We start from the raw sequence: 18,321 nt of genomic DNA on the forward strand, positions 1-18,321 counted from the left end.
GAAACCCCGCCCACTCCCTTTCCGATTCCGAGGCTCGTCATTGGCTCTACGATATAGTCACCACTGTCTCTTCGTTCATTGGCCTGTTCGGCTGTCAGTCAGCGTGGCCGAGAGGGAGTTGACGTAATCTCTCCAGTAAATCAAGGCAATCCATCAATTCTTCTTTTCGCCTGTGTGCAGATCAGACGTCCGCCTTCCCATCTCTACTGGAAAATAAACTCGTCAAGGGGTCGCCGGCAGCAGTCCATCCGGCGGAGGATACCGCTATAATGGGTGATTTCCACCTGAGTGGACTTTACAACAGTTTTCGCGCTTGCGGATTTTGATAGAAAACAACACAGCTTGAAACGCCCGCTAGCTAGCGTTAGTTCTCGCCGCTGTCCTGTGGTGTTATCTTGGTGAAGTCTTCAAACGTGAGTCAAAACGATGGATTAATATATGTATTTATATTTTGTAACGTTTGTAGTGCATGAGGTTGTTATAACAATATTATTTGTGCAGTTGTCGGTGGCTGGTGAGCAGTTTTAGCTAACGTTACTGTCACGTTAGTGTATTTGCACCGATAGCTTCATAGTCCTGGTTTCGATAAACGTTTTACATTCATACATAATTTGCAAATCGTATACTATTACTTATTTACGATCATAGTATTTGCCTTTGGTTGGATACTTATATCCTTCGTACAGACACCGGAGGTTACTTCTGTCTCGGCCATAAACAGAGCGCAAAGTCATTAACATTTCATGTTTCAACCCCAGCTTGCAGTTAAATATACATAATAGTTGCCGTTTAAAGCATTGCACCCACTGTTAACATCGTCAAACATGAACATTGTGTCGAGTCTGTGCTGCTTAAATAAGAATGCAACTCCTCCCTGCACTATTCCACAACATACAGCCGCCGTGGATTAGCCTATACTTCTTCCTAACATCGGTGAATTTCATTAGAAAAAGGAGGAAATGTAAGCGGTTTGCCTGCACACAATGAACCCAGTTGGATGGAGCAGGCAGGCCCGGCTCACTGCCCGACTGTAGCTCACACAAAATAGGGTAGATAGAATTTCATGGGCGTATGCTTTTTTAGCAAGTATGGCTGACTGCAAGGACATGAAAAAAACATTGGCAAATGTAGCCACTGGCCACGGGATGTAAGGCTTCAGTAGACTGTCAACCCATTGGAAAGTTGTCTTTAAAAAAAAAAAACATTATGTGTATGCATATCAATTATCACATGCATTATTCATATCTTGTATTTGTCAATAACCGTATTTTGCATATGCTTTGGAATATATATCAAATGCATTGCCCTATATCCTTATTTTAGATGTTAAATGTATAATTTGCTGCTGTTTACAACATATTAAAGCCCTTCAGTGGTTTGGAGCGGCCATATTTGTTGTATGCTGTTATGAATAGAAATGTGCAGGGGGTGGACTTTCATTGTGTTTGATATACATCATGTGATAATGGGTATTGCATTTTCTCAGTGTATCTTTCCTTAAACACAGTCTTGCTTCGTTTATTAAAAACCAGATATTCTCTTTGTAAATTGGATGCAAACATCTCTTTTCTGTCTTTATTTCAGGAGGGATATCAAAGGAATCTTACTTGTGGTCGTTTCTAAACCACAAAGATGTCGGGGGCATCTGTAAAAGTTGCGGTTCGAGTTCGGCCCTTCAACTCCAGGGAGACGGGCAAGGACTCCAAATGCATCATTCACATGCAAGGCAACACTACAAGTAAGTCTACTGGCGTGCACACAACCAAACAATATGTCTTGAATGTATGCAGGCCTGTCTGCTGAGGGTCGTTTGGTATACCACACATGCACCCACGTGGTCTTCCTTCAGGCCTCTTAGCAGGGGACAGGAGAATGAGCAAACTGAATAGTGGACGGTTGGGGACAAACAGCCTGAAAGGGAATAAAAGGCCTACTGAGGGAAATTCCTCCTCCTCTGAAGGGGGCTGCATGCCTTAGGAGTCTCAGTGTGAGAAACGCTGAGTTGCTCAATACTGAGAGACCCAGGGGTCGCCTCCCAGCCTGTCCCACTAATACCTTCAATTCATCAAGGCTTTATCCCACAGTTCATGTTTTAGAATGGATTTGTCTGTTACTTTGTAGTTTATGATTGTCTTATCTCCCAGTCAGTGTATACAAGTGGCTGTAAAGTACTTGTAGAGTTGTGTCAAGTGTTATGGCCATAATTATTATTTATGTTGTGTGTAGCTTTTTATTTTGCTGTACATTTCACACAAAAACAAATGGCGGGGTTACATTTATTGGCCTGCTGAAATTAAGGAAAATATGACTCAACTTCTCATATGTTTTGTCGTATATTTGTGTCACCTTGACAATACATTATTGCAATCAGTAAATAAGATGGATGAGTCATAAATCGACCAGATTTGTTTCTAAAGCGTTATTTTTAAATCGAGGCTTAATGCGTCAGTCATTCGTGAATAGAAAGATAGATGTACTCGAATCAAATATACACTCAAATCCAATTGTATGTATTAATGTGTACTTGCAGTGCAGAAAGAGAAGACTTGAATGTGGGTTGTAGTCTTGTGATCAACCTGCCTACTTGTGACTGTGAGTCATCATGTACTGTGTAAGTGCTAGCTGCCTCCTTGCTCATGGTTGTGCTGTATTTCCAATTCCAGCTGACAGATGAGTACAATCTCCCCGACAGTAGCATGGAAACATTTTAAAACCAGTAACTAGATAGCATGTGACAGCAGAAACCTGTTCTTCCAGCTCTCTTATTTGCCTCGACTTTTGTCTGTCAGTCTTACCGGGCTCATTAGACTAAGCCTTTATGAATCTTCCATAAGATCAAGTGTCCCTACTAGCTATGGCTCACATGCCCTTTATCTCTCAAACTGTACCAAAGAGAAGCTTTGTGTCAAATCCCCAGTACTTTTGCTCCATATCCTTGGGTTTTCATTATGCCAAAGTCACTAGGAAGTGCTGAAGGGTGACTCGTGGTTTTGAGCAGAACTGCAGTAGAATATGCAGCTTTTTCAGGCTTAGCGTGTGTGTGAGTGAGGGAGAGGAAGAGGTTGCAGCACTGCTTACTCTACCTCTATCACATGGGCAGATTGCAGAGCAGAAAGGGAGGCTGGCAGGCGGCCATACTCTCCCTTCACCAGGACTTCATTGCAGATGGTATGCTGAGAAGGCTGTCCTATTGAGATACTGAGAGGTTGAATGGTACCTTGTGGCTCCAACATGCTCATGTTCATACATGCAGATGAGACTTTGTGATACGAAGTGAGAAAATGTGACCTTTCTGTAGTTGTGATTCTGCATTTTTGTATATATCAGAGTCCACCAAAGCCAACGTACATTTCTTATTATAAACTATGCATCAGTAGTTTGTTTGGAAGGGGCTCAATGTTTCTATAATGTGTTAATTTGTTGGCACACCCGTTATGACTTTTTATGGCTAGATTACGTCGTGGTTTAATTTGAACAACATTTCTCAATAATTGTGCATGAGTATGTTTCTTTGACTTTGGCAAGTTTGTGTTTTCCTTTATTACTGGTTGTCAAAACAGATGGACTTTTGCCCCATATAAGGCAGTGTATATACAGCTCTGGAAACATTTAAGAGACCACTGCAGCATTATCAGTTTCTCTGGTTTGACTATTTATAGCTATGTGTTTGATTAAAAGGAAATCTTTTTATTTTACTCTATAAACTACTGACAACATTTCTCTGTGTTGGAATTCAACAGACACTGGAATGGAATGGCTGGCGTACATGCAGAGATTGAGATTTAAGACACATTTGGAGTGGTCTCTTTATTTGTCCAGAGCTGTATAACTTATCAACACGTTTTTTTGTACTCAACAAAAAACATATTTTAAGTATCAAATACTCTCCAATGAAAGGAGAATTTTTGTCATGAACTTTCTCTTTGCTCAGCTAAAATTCATTCTTTTAATTTCAATGTTTTATATATTATGCTGCTTTAATCTGAATCAATGGTGCCATTGTTTTAGCACAACACAGTGTATACATGACCTGTGATGGTTTTTATTATTTTATGCCCTCTGATTGGCTAAAATCTGAATGAGACTGAGAGCTGGGATGTGTTATGGAGTTGCTTGGTCAGCCTGCAGTTGTTTGCAGATGTGTGTATGAGGCCATGACACACCCCTTATTGTTGCGACTCACTCAAGGGCAAATGTTGGTGCGTGTGTGTCAACAGAGGCACAGAGAAAGAGAGGGCCTGGGGGCAATGGCAGGATGTCTTTTCACCATGCACGGAGGGTCGTCTGGGATAGTGTGCAGGTAGAGGGGCTGCAAATTGATTATCCAGTGTGCAGGAAATGTGTCCAAGGCCTCTGCAGGCAGGCTGGAAACAAGTAAAGGCCTCTTTCACTAGAAGCTCCTAAACATACCAGAGCTAATGTAATTATAAATGGGTGACGTGATGGGCTGTTGCGTTAGTTACTGTTGGTGCTCCGAATGTTGAATAACGGCAGGACACCCGAAGCCTGCCTTCGGTCAGTGTTATGTAACCAATGTGTTGTGTTGCCCCTCAGCCAATGAGCAGCATGAATGTATGGCTGGCCAAAGATGGGCAATAGGTCTCGTACAGTGCGAAGAGAAGCAGATCCCCTGATATGTTAGACCACTACATTGACTTTATTGGAACAAACCTGCGTTCAGATGCATTATCATCCACATTATCAGTTGTATTTACAGTATGGGAGATAAATGCTTTATTAATAGATACCAACCCAGCCTATACCCATGTTTTCCAGAACTGGTTGAATGGTGCACGATGTTATCCCCCTAAGCTAAGCGTAAACTAATGCTAGAACAAACAAAAGGTCACTTTGTCAATTAAACACTCACCTTTCAGATAGAATTTTGCTGAGTGTCGTCAGTTTGAGCTAAGTGGACGGTGACCTTACAAAAACCCTACAGGGAGGAATCGGCTCACCTATAGTGTCAGTTACAGCAAAGAGGAGGCTATCACCTCAGCAGAACCGACAATGAGCCCATATTGTTTGAATAAACCGCTAGCAGAGAGCTAACAGGACAAGTGGGGATCATGGGGGTCTGGTTGAGGGATGATCATCTATCCTGCCGCTGAACACTTTGCAGACAGGGACGATTGACCTGATTAGAGACAGTAATCTGCAGTCTTGCCTCAGGTCGCCACGCCCTGCTGCTGTAATCCCAGTGACCCTTGTAGGTGTACACAAGCAACGCACACCAACTCAGGGTGTTACATTCCTCATCGCCTCATGCTGAGATAGTTTGTGAGCAACACGCATTTGCACACATGCAGCACTTTCACATTCCAGACTGACCGTAATGAGGAGGGAGGACAGGCAGATGTCCGTGTCGTGATCTGCTCATGCTGTGCCTGAGGAATTTCAGGCCAGAGGCGCAAGTGCATGGCTTGCAGGCAGCTAAGCCAGTTTGTTGTACACTTACCTGTAACGGAAACAGAAAATAACTAACATGTTGCACTTTGTTACACACTTGAAATGATTTGGACTTTAACCTTATTGATATTGAGAGCAGGTGGGACCTCTGTGTCACTTTTTCAAATGATAATGAAGAACAGACAATAATCTTATGAGTCATACAGCACTTTCACATCTCATATCGCTTTCATATCCTCTGTGGTCATCTTCTTCACTCTGTAGTCAAGGCAACAGCAATGTTTATTTTCTGCTGCAAAACCGCATCTTGAATGAATGAATGACTGAATGAATGAATAAAAGCTTTTTACTTCCTCCATTTACATTCTTTTCATAACATCATGTGCTTATGTTTACTTTGAGTCATGTCTTTCTGCCTGTCCATTTCTAACCTGGTGCTGCCACAGGGCAGCTACTGTGATTGGGTCGCCGTCTGTCAAGATGTGAATGATGCCGAGGTTTGACAGTTAATGATAGTTGTTTGGTTTGGGCTCGTGTTGACTGCCATAGGTAAAGGTAAATATGTGGATCTGGTAGGAATATCAGGTTGTCTATGATTTTTATTTTGTTAATAGAGTTTATTTCTTCAACAAAATTGAGACATGCTGATTCATATTGATGGTTGGTTTTGGTGAAATTCTCTTCAAGTAAATTCAGTTTAGTAAGCCATAAATGCATGAATTCAAATTGTATTAATACTATTTATTGCCTATTAAAATGTTTCACAAAGCCCTGTTAGCATTCCCATTGGCAATTAATCCTTTTTCATGAAGTGTTTTAAAGGGAATACGAAACCACAATGTGGCATTGCCTAATAGGGATAGTCTGTAGGTTGGAATGTTCTTAATGTGAACGATAAAGTGATAAATGCCTATTTCAAAATTGTGGTTTTTGCTGACCAAGCCACTTGTGGTTTCTACTCTGCAACTTAAATGGCAAAAGCTCTTCTTTGTTAACACCTTTTTTAAAGACATTTTAATAACGTTAAATTAGGACCTCAAAATCGATAGAAACATACTTTTGTGACGGTATCAAACCTCTGCGAATATCAAACGGTGGTAGAAAGCTGTACAGTCACAATGAGTCTTTGTAACTGCTGAATGTGTTGGCATTGTTCTCCTGTTACCATCTAAGGGCTGGAGGAATCAGCTACAGATGTTTTTAAACAAAGGTATTATTAGTGACGACAAACAGTACGTCATGAAAACCAATGAAAAACCCATGACCTCATGAGTGAGGTGGTTCGTGCCTCCACTGCTGGAGATCTCTATGGCCCCAAAATTGTTGAACCAAAAGTATAGTTTTAGTGAAGAAATATCTCTTACCCCCTTCAGCAAATAATAAACCATTTGATCATTGAAAGAATAAATGTTTTAGCAGTATCTTAAAATAATCTTGAGGTATATTCACTTACTACCCTTGGATAATATTCTTGCTCGATCGACATGATAAAATTAAAGGTGGGGTAGGTCATTTTGGAGAAACCAGCTCGAGTGCGCTAGAATTTGAAAATACACAGCCGGAAAAAATCTGCCCCTTCCTTACAGAGCCCCTCCTCCAACACACACGAACGGCACATGACCAATGAGGGCATGAGATAAGTTTGTGCACAGATGGAAGGCTGACAGGCAGGTAGGCCATCCAGTTATTTTAGCCGGGCCGGCTCAGATGATTGGTCGTGCTTTTTACAGCGCTACGGCTTCCACAGATGACATTGTTTAATGTATTTATTGTCAAAGCACTTAATATATTCATTGCTATCGGGATGTTAAGAGCATTCCATGGAATATAACAAAAAGTGTTTCTGAAATAAATGACATACCCCACCTTTAAGTTGACTTTGCTGCCACATAAATATATAAGTTGTTTATAGAAGCCTTTCTTTATCTAACAATAAACTGATGCAACAGGTTGTCTTAGTTCTAAGTATAAACGTTCAATATTTGTATCAGTGTCAATGCTTAATGTAGAATAAAGTTATCTTATGTCAGATCTGTGACTCAATTGTTTTCTTAAAAGAGGATTCCGCGTAGCATACAAGCTACAGATGAATGTGAGGTTGTTTTCAGTTTTTCCTCACCTCATTTTATTGTAACCCACTCTCCATGGTAGTCTGTGATAAAATAATGGAGCCTTTTGCAGAAAATGTGGGATATCAGAGGGGAGGGTGGCATCGGGCTGACTTGAGGGGGAGGGGTGATGTAAACGCAGCCACAGCAGCAAAGTTGTGCACGAGCACTGTTCACGTGTAGGACAGCGTGTGGCAGCATCAAATACAGTCGCCCAGCTAGAGATGATTTCCTTCACATTGGTGTAGGGGGATTAATGGCATTCATGCAATTGGACCAACATTTAAGAAAAGGCAAAGCTATGACTTCAGTTCATGTGTTGTCATTGTCTTGCAGTTAATGCCTACTGCAACCAATGTCCTCTTGGTTTTTTATTATATAAAAGACATCTATCACTGGCATCAGAAGGTTTCTAAATGTATGATGTTGTTTCAGGAAATGTCTCAAAGAAAATGCATTTGACAAGACATCAATGCAAGTCTCAATAGCAGAGTTACTTTTGATTTCTTGTTTTCAGAACCGTTATTCAATTAAATAACTTGTTAGCATAGAACCTTTCAGAAACATATGATATAATATTGTAGAGTATATTGATGCTCAAATGAGGTGTTCCCAGGGGGCTCTGCTTCAATTGGCAGCTGGGATCCAGACCACACAAATCCATTAATGTTAGTAATATTACCAGAAATAAAAGACCAACCACCCGCGCTCGCTCACATGACAAAGTGGAACCATGTACTGCTGAATTAGGCTTCTGAAATACAATTCAGCCAGATCCTAAAAGGTCTCTCAGTTTAACAATAGAACCACATTAGTGTAATGGATAAAGAAATTGCCTGTTTGAACAAAATATCACCAGCTGATGTTTTCCTATTGTATTAGGAATGTGCGTATTAGTGTGCCCATTTGGCTTTTTTGGGCATGTGCAGCAGATTATAAAGACTGTAGTTGAGCCACAAGTTGAAAGGAATACCTGCCCTAGTCACATGATAGATAAGGTTGCTGTATAATGCCTGGTTTCCTTTTTAGAGGAGGATCTTTTCAACCACTCTGAATCTGACCTATACTGATGACGTTATGAAAATCAGATTGTGCTCGCATATCTATCTTCATTTATTCTTGGTGATGCATTCAGGGGATGGTGCATTAAAGTTTTGTTACTCCTGTCTTGCTCCTCTTAACCGACTTTGGTTCATTGCCCAAGTTGGGTGTAATGGCTGGACTTTCCCACATTCGAGAGAGTGAATGCAGTTTAGTTTTTGTGCCCTGACTGAAACCGCTCTTTCCAGACTATATTGTTTGTTTTCCTCCCACAGTCTGAGGGCTGAATTCAGAGGCAAACTGGAGAGCTTTGCAGTCCGGGCACGGGTAGCTTAGTGGTGGGCATGATGTTCACTTTGTATTATTCATGAGTAAGAAATCAGAGGGGTTGGCAGTATATTAATTTTCAAACTTTAATGAATAAGACGGGACTCTGGAATCCTCTGCTGCTCCAATATGGAGCTGTCTTATGTTGTGTTTGAATACAATGAAGCTAATTCAGAGTATACACACATTAATACATACGCGTCACACGCAGAACCACGGTTCCACGCATCATTAACATCCTCCACAAGGAAACTGCTGGATAAATGGTGTTAGTCATCTGACGTTTGCTTGAGGCCACACTCGTGTTTTCTAGCTTCACAGATAATGTCAAACAAGTGGTGCCTCTTCTTCTATATATATATTTTTGTTTTAAATTTAAAGATGGGCTTTGAACATAAACTATCCGAGATGTTCACAGATCCTTGTGTCATGATGTCATGGAGCTTATATAAAGCCAGAGAGCATTTAAAGCGGGACTTCAGTGTCTGAGTGGAGGCTAGTTGAGGGAATCCAGGTCACTGCTCTGTAAAATGGGTGCCTGTTGTAAGCAGTGAATGTAAGGGCCTCTGTATTTCCCTTGTCTGAACAGCCTCGCCGGCACGGTTTCAACACAATGCCTGGATCATATGATGGTCTGTCTGTATGTTGTTTAGAGACACATCTGACACAATAAAAATGCAACTTTTCTAAATGTACAGATTAACATTTTAATGCAAGTAAAGTTTCCTTGGTGTATTTCTTGTTATGCCTTTTACTTCTCTATGAATTGAATAATTACAGTCAATATTTTCAAAGCAAGGCACTCATTTTAAACTCATAGATTGTTGGAATCAGCATCTCTCTTTGCAGAGAAGTTTAACATTGATATGATATAGCTATGGAAAGATTGCTTTATTATAAATACAAAAGCAGTTTTGTTTCTTCATGTGTAATTGTGAAAAGGTTGATAGGCAAGTTTGAATGGTCAATAGATGAAGTGCTATTTTCAAACTGTTAAATAGCAGACACGTCTCAAGCTGGGGAAGTATTACTAGCTTTCCATGACACAGGATGTGTCTGGAAAGTCCCTTGATCTTTCGAGGCAGCACCTGCAAAGAGGAGAATATCCTCTTTGGACTTGATCCATGAGAAGCGTTGCCGCTCGAGCTCTGAAAACAGCTGAACTCCTGACTCAGTATCCTGTATCATTTTGTTAATGTTACCATTGAGGTGCAAACAACAAATATGTTCTTTGAACACGTTGGGGGATGTGTCCAGACAAACCAGCCATTAAACTTGGTAGCAATTGGCATGTCCTTTAGATATGTATTGTTATTTCAGCTCTGACTTCATGCCAGTTATGTATGCCCCATGTCATCACCTGAGAGGCTGTCTGATACCCCTATCTCTTTGTTGTAGTTCTGTGTTTGTTTAGCTTCTGAATGGAGTCCTGCTGGCTTGGCATGTTTTCTCTGTCTGGTGGCTTCTAGAAGCTTCTCTTTAGTCTCTGTTATCCTAAACTCAGTGCGTCTGCGTGAGCTGCTCACATCAAGCGCATTGTCAGTGTCTGTGCATAGGGACCAATGTATGGTTTGGCCAAGAGTTCGGCAGAAAGGTTGGCCGGCTGAAATCTGTCCATTCCTTCCTGTCACTGACGGTCTGTCGGCATGCGAAGCACTAGCTGCCATCTGCTGCTGTATAAATAGACAGTATTCAGAGCTGGAACAGCTGGCGCAGAGGCCAGGACTGCGCCCTTTCCCACTGCTTTCCAGCTAGACAGGCAACCCCACCTAACGCTGCTTTAATGTATTACTTTTTGAGTTTTTCAAAAGTAAAACAATTAAAAACTTAAGAGATCAAACTCATTTGTTTGTTTAATAGCACTATGAAATTCAGTATTCTGAGAATTTTTTTATTTCCTAAATGAAAAAGCAAGAAACCTGTCTTTTATTTATTTGGGTGTGAATTGGAGAGAAATCTTGTAAATGATATGTGCATGATAAGAAAAATCATGCCCTCCCACAATTGTTACTGTCATTCCAAATGCTATTAAAGAACAAATAAATGGGCTGCCAGCTGCAGGTAAAAGTGTACTTATTACAGTGTGAACACATATTTGTATTTCCTGGCCAAATAAGATTTCATCAAATGGTTTTCTTGAGTGCTCGTAAACAGTTACAGTTCAAATATCTCTAATGTGTATTTTTTTGTTAAATTAATATTGTTTCCATACTATCCAATTCCCTTGATTTGCAGTGTCTGCATTTAGTCACATTCCATCAGAAATATTGAACGTTTCTTTATTCTATATATCACATGGGGAGGGGGGGGGGGGGCGTTTGAAAAGGCCCACATAAAGCCTTGTCATAACAGATTACCTAACGTGTTTTGCAGACTCTGTTGTCAATTGCAATACCCTGCTTTCAGTGCATTGTTCTGGTGTCTTCCTGTGCCTTCCCCCCCCCCCCTCCCCTCTCTCCTAGTAGGAAGAGACAAATGACGTGAGCAGTAGTCTTCTGAGTAGAAACAGAGGATTCGTTAGTAGGAAGTCTGTGCCTTCCTGTACTTGAACACGTATTACTTTGATGTAGCGGTTCAATTAATGAAATGACAAGGCATGGTCTAACAGGAAGTTTGTTGTAGCTTGTTTGTCTGAGTTGACGATGGTGATTCTCCCGTGGAAGGTCATAACTCCTGGTTTGGACAAACTCATATGCCTACCCAGGAAGTCCCAGGTCTTTTTCTGACCGGAGGGCTCAACGAAGGGGCAGTATTGAAATCTTGTACAGAGAGATTTTAATTAAAGGCCACAAGGTATCTCCCTGACCAGACGTCAAAGTGCAATGTGTCCAAAGCAGTAATGAAGATACCACATGTTTGTTTCTGTTTTGGAGATGGTGTACGTCCTGTGTTGTGGCTGCAGCAAGCTCAGCTGTGCTCCGACGCTACTTTTAGCCCTCATCTTTGAGCCGAGTCCAGTGACAACTCTGTCACCTGTGCTGCTGCCCTGGCAACTGAGCCATCACACACTCTCTTCCAGAGACACTCACTGGATACAACACCCAGAGCTCTTCTGTGGCCACGTCCTCGGAACTAATCTTAATGCTCCCTATTTGAGATTGAACAACCATATTAGCGTAACTGTTGCACTGTGGAAACCATCAGCTCATGTCAACAGATGCTTTTCTTCACCACTCATGCACATACTGTAACCGGGCGTGCCTTTTAAAATGAGACTACAGCAGCATTAGAGCCGTACAATAATGTATTTTTCTTGACGTAGTGATAGGATATTGGCACATTAAAGATTAGGTGGCTAGCCATTATGATGTAAATTAAGTTCTTATTGTCCAGAAGGTGCCTAAGAATCATAATATTTTAGTATCAAATTAATCCAGTAATAGCCTTCTGTACCTTGGGTGCATTAGGAAAAGGAACAACCAATTGTTGATTCGGCATTCTTTAAAAGGTGTTAATTTGTGAAATATTAAAACAAATAAGTTGTAGGAAAGACAAAAAAAGGGGGTCGGGGGCTTAAGTTGAAACCCACAGCTAACTCGGTGACTCTTGCTGTTTACATCAACCGAAGCAACATGCCTGACCTAAACAAAAAATTCCAAACATCTCGTATTAAATTCGTTTTTTTAAAAAAAAGATTTGTATTTGGTCTTTTTTATACATGTTATATGGCATTCACGGTAACCACTTGCCACTGAATTTAAATGTGTTTTTACTTTGGTGGTTCTTTTATTGCCTTTAGGCTTGCTATGCCAAATGTAATCAACACAGAAAAAAATGGTCCCATTATTCCGTGCATACGGTAAGGGTTGTAGGTTCTGCTGATGGGACAAAGGCTATTGTTTAGTCGGGAAATGCTGTCTGTAGGATTAAATGATGTGAATTAACTGAATGAAATAATATTTATAGAAGTTAACCGTTACATCACACTGCTGCTCATATGCACACATACCCCAGGGATGCTATTACAATTCCTCAGTCTAGCTGAAAGAAGCACACATGGTGTTCTGCACAGAAAGTATTCCTCTGAATGCCTGGCTCTTAACCCAGCCATTTGTTTTCTTTTATATTTTGCATGTGCATTCATTTAATGCCCTTTCCCTTTCCTGCATCGATCAGCTTGCACTAACAGCTAGCAGCTCCTTAGAGGGTTACTGGAAAGGAGATGCTCATGTGTTCGGCCATTTTAGACCCTGCTTGTCCTAGTCCCCATCTGGTACTCAGAGACCTCCTAACAACCTAATTACTGAGGGGTATCGTTGCTTCCCTAGCTGGATTATAGACCCCATGTCGAACGCTGGATTACAAAATGTCTGCCGGCTACAACCAGCTGAGTGATGTTCTTTAGTTAACTGGTGCCCCAACCCGCCTTGAAATAGAAAGCTCCCGTGGAGTGCCAGCATCATGTCAGTGCTATATTCTGCGGAACAGGAACTGAAAATGCAAAGCAGTGGCATTTTGGATACTGTTATACCACCCAGCAGCTCGTGTCTGTTCACTGCACATGGGGTTGTGACTGAATGTCTGAACTTTAGAGATACAGAGATTCTCCTACATTGTCGTTGCCAAGCTGATTTGCATGTCATCCTTTTGTGCAATGGATGTTTAGTTTATGTGATGGCCTCATGATGACAGGGTAGTGATACAACAATCCTTTATGTTGCTCTTTTACTGATAGTGTAGAATTCATGCTTGCAGACCTTGTCTTAGTGTTACCTGGTATGCAGCAAATCAATGCTGTGTCACCAATAGTAATACTTTTTTTTAATGATAAAATATTTGTCTTTTTTTCTTCACTACAATGTTTTAAATATTCAATTTTTGAAGTCTTCAAAAGGTTTTATTGCACTAAAAATTGTTTCTGGTATTGCTTAGGGCGTCTGGTATGATCATCTTATTACTTGAGTAACAGATCACTTTTGCATATTTTCGGGTTTTTAAAGAATTAGAAAATCAGATTTATAAATAGTTGTCATCAACATTTACAGTGCGTTTTTAAAAGTGCATTTTAATAATTCTATGTAGTATCTACAGAGTCATAATAGAGGATGCTCAAGGCGAGAGCGCACTGTGCTGCATCCTCCCCTTCTGTGCCAAGTTGCGGTTGTTATGGCAACCAGATTATGGTCCTATACCTGTTGCCATGGTTGAGAAAGACGGAGTGATGACGTTCAATAGGCATCAGAGTGAGTCTGCCATTTTAAGTCCGGTATGTGGTGGGAATATATACTATTTGGAACACAGAGGTATTCTTCATTGACATGTTAACGTGTGACTATTATACTATCTATGCATCAGTGCTCACATACATTCTGCTTTAAGTGTGATGTGCAGGAGTGTAAAGGGAGCAAAGTGACTGATATATATTCGAGATAAATTAGGTGAATCATGCTGGAAGATATTGATAGAGATGAGATAGACTTTTAATGTCCCCATAGGGTAATCTTTTCTGGATTCGGTCCTGCTATTCAACAGTAGATGCAATCTTCAATAAAACTAGAGTCCATGTAACTCTTTAGTTTTCACATACATACCTGTAGGAGGAATCCTGTTGGCTGCACTTAAATTCACCTCATTCTTCCTCGGTCCACACCATTTTCTTAATTGGAGTAAGTTTTCATGCAAAATGTGCAAAATAAATGAGTTTTTAGACTCTCAAAGAGATTTTCTGCTGCTATAACTGTTTAGTTTTGGGGTTTTACGCAGCGTCCACACGGCGACGTGCGTTGAAGCTTGCCGGTGGGCGTGTCTGAAACTCGACCAACAACCAATCACATGAATCTCCCGCCCCGGACACACAAGCACGCGGTTTGATTGGCTAGAGCTTGTACTGGCATATGATTTGATTGGCTGACGCTTCCGTCGAAGCTTCAAAAGTTGAACTTTTCTCAACTTTTGAAGCGAGCAAAGCGAAGGAACCACAATGCAGTTCGGCAAAGCGTGACGTCACCCCATTCAAAGTGAATGGGAAGAAGCGTTGACGCTTCAACGCACGCCGCCGTGTGGACGGGCCGCTAGGCTTTGGACTTGCAAAACAAGACCTTTTAAAAGAATCACCTTTGACTGAAACTGCGATGAAATTCTTTGAACTATTCTCTGATATTATCTAGAACAACATATGAATCTAGAAAACAGTTGCCTGATTAACTGAAAGTAAAAAATAATTGTTAGTTGCAACTTGCAGCGCTACTGCACACATGGACCTTTGCTAGCCACATCCCTTACTGCATCCTTTCTTTTTAATACACATTTCTAGCATCTTACATGAGAGACACACTCTAATGACGCACTGACAGGACCACTTGGGTGAGGCATCTATCTGTTCTGAGAGCAATGGAGTGGGCAATTGAAGTAGATATTCATGCCACATCGTAAGCATTATTCACCTAGACGAGTAGTCTCCCACTAGCTGCGATCATGTAGCTTAACTGTGCGTTTAGGTACATTCTTAAACCACTACATCCACCAAGTTCTCTGATGAGAGACTATGTCTGAACCAGGGAACAAAGCTTTCATTTATTTTTTTTGCTTTGTTATTTCTTTTAAACAGCGGATTCCCAGTAAAGCCAGTTACTCAATGTCAGTCCACTGGCCTGTCATTGGCATCCCACTGTCTTTTTTCCCACACGGCACTCACCATCTTTCTGTTTTTACTGCTAAGTTTCCTCCTTAACAGTGAATTTGACTGACACTGAATGACTCCAAACTAGATGACCTCTTCTTTAATAGCCAATGTAGAATAGATTGTTCCAGGAAAGTAAAAGTGGCGCACTGGTAACTTAAATCCTGCCTTCGTTACTTCATTCCCTGGTTCCAATTTCACATTTGGAGGCCAGTCAAAGGTGAAAATGGGCTTTATATAGCCACCTGTCTTGCTGTATCCTCTTCCAGTGCCCAATATGGCCGCTGTGGCCCCACACCTTAACCTGTGTGAAGATTGTAGGGGGTACAAAGTCATTCATTGTTTTTACCTGTGCTAGGTTGTAGCTACCCTATTTTAGGGCAATGGCTTCTCTACAATCATCACATATTTAGCATGAAGCAGTTAGTGTTCTGGTTTCTGAGGACACGCTGTGCTTTTTCTAACAGCATGTGACCTGTGGAGGGTGATATGCAACCCCTGTCTCTCCACATCTCCTGCATTATTGATAAGTTAGCTGAAATCCTCTGAACACATAAGGCACTCAGCCTAGGACATCTTGATGCTAAAGCCTCTCAAGCACACTCATATCGAGGAGCCAGACCTGGCTTTTATTTGCCCATTAGCAAAGAACTGCATTTGCATTAAACAAAGACAATTACTCCATTCTGGCCCACATTGGAGGGTTGGTTGACAATAGACAAAATGCACTATAAATGCATAGTTTCAATCGTCTTTTCTTTTTACAAACTCTGGTTTCTATTGTTGCTCTGTTTGGAGTGTTGCTAGGCCCTCGAGCACACCCATCAGACCCAAATACATATTTTTTTACTATCCTCTATATTACTCCTTTCTGTTCACCTCCCCCCTCTTTACTGTAGCTGGAGGTATGCATGTGTCTGTACAGCCTGAATGAACTCTCTGCCCTGGCCCTTTGATGCAAGGCAGCTACAGTCAATACAAGCATTTTGAAAAACTTTGGTATGGGTATCTTAAAATATCCTTCAGTAATTGCCTTAATCCCCTCCTGTACATATTCAGTGCAGAGTGTATCAGGTTTGAACACTACTCCCAGGGGTAACAGCAAGCGAGGTTGAGAGGGATGACATGCCAGGCATGGCTGTAGATTCTTGTTCATTAAGAAATGTGTGTGTGGCCATAGGGACCAGCTGGGGGTAGTGCAGACATTCAGTGTCAGTCATCATGCCTTTAGCAGATAGAACAGCTGATGGTGGTATAATGACACTAGGCTACATGTTTTTATTCTTTAAACTATGCATTTGTCTTCACACACTGGTTAAAGATGGCGTGTTTGGAAAGGTTGACACAACAGTTGCAGTTCTCAAAAAGGCCAGTGGCTCATGACTTTCTGTGTAGAATATATAATGGTTAGTGATGTGAACATCTGATCTGAACAGTATCTTTGAAGACCCACTATTTGCCAACCAGGATAACAATAAATACTATTTAATCAAGGTCCATTTAAACTGAAATGTAATTTTTTTGTTTTTTTAATTAACAGAATAAATACCCTAATAATCAATTTAAATGAGCAATGGGAGTTTGATTAGATGTTTGAATTTTAAGTTGACTCAACTATTCCAAGGGTGAGACAAAGCGAGTTTGCTGGCAATAGCAACTGAATGTTCCAGAACAACACAACAAAATAAATAAAAACTGTGCAGTCAATCACAAGGCCAGGTACCTCGTGTTTCAAAGACTATTTGGTTGAACTGTCCCTGCCATATTTCAAATGAAAACATTACTACACGGAAGCAACTTTTGTTAAATACTATATCGTTGTCGAAGGGATTGCATCAAAATCCTAATTGAGTAATTCAAACGTGACATGTGATATATAAATTAACTTCATTAGAACTTAAGATAAGCACATGGGATTAGTTGTTTTTTCCATATTGACATTAAAACCAGATGTTATGGACCACCTTACTAATTGTGTTCTCCCCCCACAGCTATTCTCAACCCCAAACAGCCAAAGGAACCGGCAAAGACCTTCAGTTTTGATTACTCATACTGGTCGCACACTACGGTAAGTTTTCTTTGTTCCTTAGTCCAGACAAATAAACAACAACAACAAGAAAAAAGAAAAACAAACCTTATTGATATGTTGTCAGTTTGGAACACAACATATTGCGTATTGAAATTCTATACATTTAAGCCCTTTATCCGTCTTTCCCACAGCCGGAAGACCCCAGCTTTGCATCACAGAACCGTGTGTTCAATGATATTGGCAAAGAAATGCTGGCCCACGCGTTTGAGGGCTACAACGTCTGCATCTTCGCTTATGGCCAGACAGGATCGGGCAAATCCTACACCATGATGGGCCGGCAGGACGAGGGGCAGGAAGGAATCATTCCCATGGTTTGTTCTACAATACATCATACAATACATAGCAGATATTAAGAGACTTTGCGCACTGTGTTTTACTTCTCATTAACCTCTCCTTGATCACGGAATAGTGTAACACAACCTCTAAATCTAGTTTTTGGTCACTTTTTGTAATTTTACCGTTACTTCCTGTCAAAATGTTAAACCAAATTGATCCACCTCCGAAATGTTTCTGCAGCTTCACCTTTACATTTCTTGTAAAGACATAGCTCTTTGTCTCTGCACTGTTTTTCGCTGCTAGCCGCCAGCTCAGCTACCACCATATTTAGAGCCGTGTGCAGTGCTTTGCTCTGTATTTAGCATTGGAACCCTTTCAGTGTTTTATCTGCTGAGGCTCTCTATATGGGATTGTGTGATGTTTAATTGCTAAATGATCTGCTATAAATCCAA

General features: G+C 40.9%; 1 protein-coding gene across 18 annotated transcripts in view; it reads left to right on the forward strand.

The window, feature by feature from the left end:
- The first annotated feature begins 105 nt into the window (after positions 1–105).
- kif1b (kinesin family member 1B) overlaps positions 106–18,321 on the forward strand; it is a 59,497-nt gene continuing 41,281 nt past the window's right edge. For 8 of the 18 annotated variants that reach the window (XM_034209058.1, XM_034209069.1, XM_034209059.1 and 5 more), the window contains exons 1-4: positions 116–413; positions 1,585–1,738; positions 17,496–17,572; positions 17,725–17,904. In XM_034209058.1, coding sequence (XP_034064949.1) covers positions 1,633–1,738; positions 17,496–17,572; positions 17,725–17,904 — 363 coding nt within the window. In that variant the 5' untranslated portion in view covers positions 116–413; positions 1,585–1,632. Of the gene's footprint in view, positions 414–1,584; positions 1,739–17,495; positions 17,573–17,724; positions 17,905–18,321 lie in introns of all 18 variants that reach the window. The other 10 variants (XM_034209061.1, XM_034209063.1, XM_034209066.1 and 7 more) reach the window with 4 other exon arrangements.

Source organism: Gymnodraco acuticeps, unplaced genomic scaffold (assembly GCF_902827175.1).
Source record: "Gymnodraco acuticeps unplaced genomic scaffold, fGymAcu1.1, whole genome shotgun sequence".
Classification (NCBI taxonomy): Eukaryota; Metazoa; Chordata; class Actinopteri; order Perciformes; family Bathydraconidae; genus Gymnodraco; species Gymnodraco acuticeps.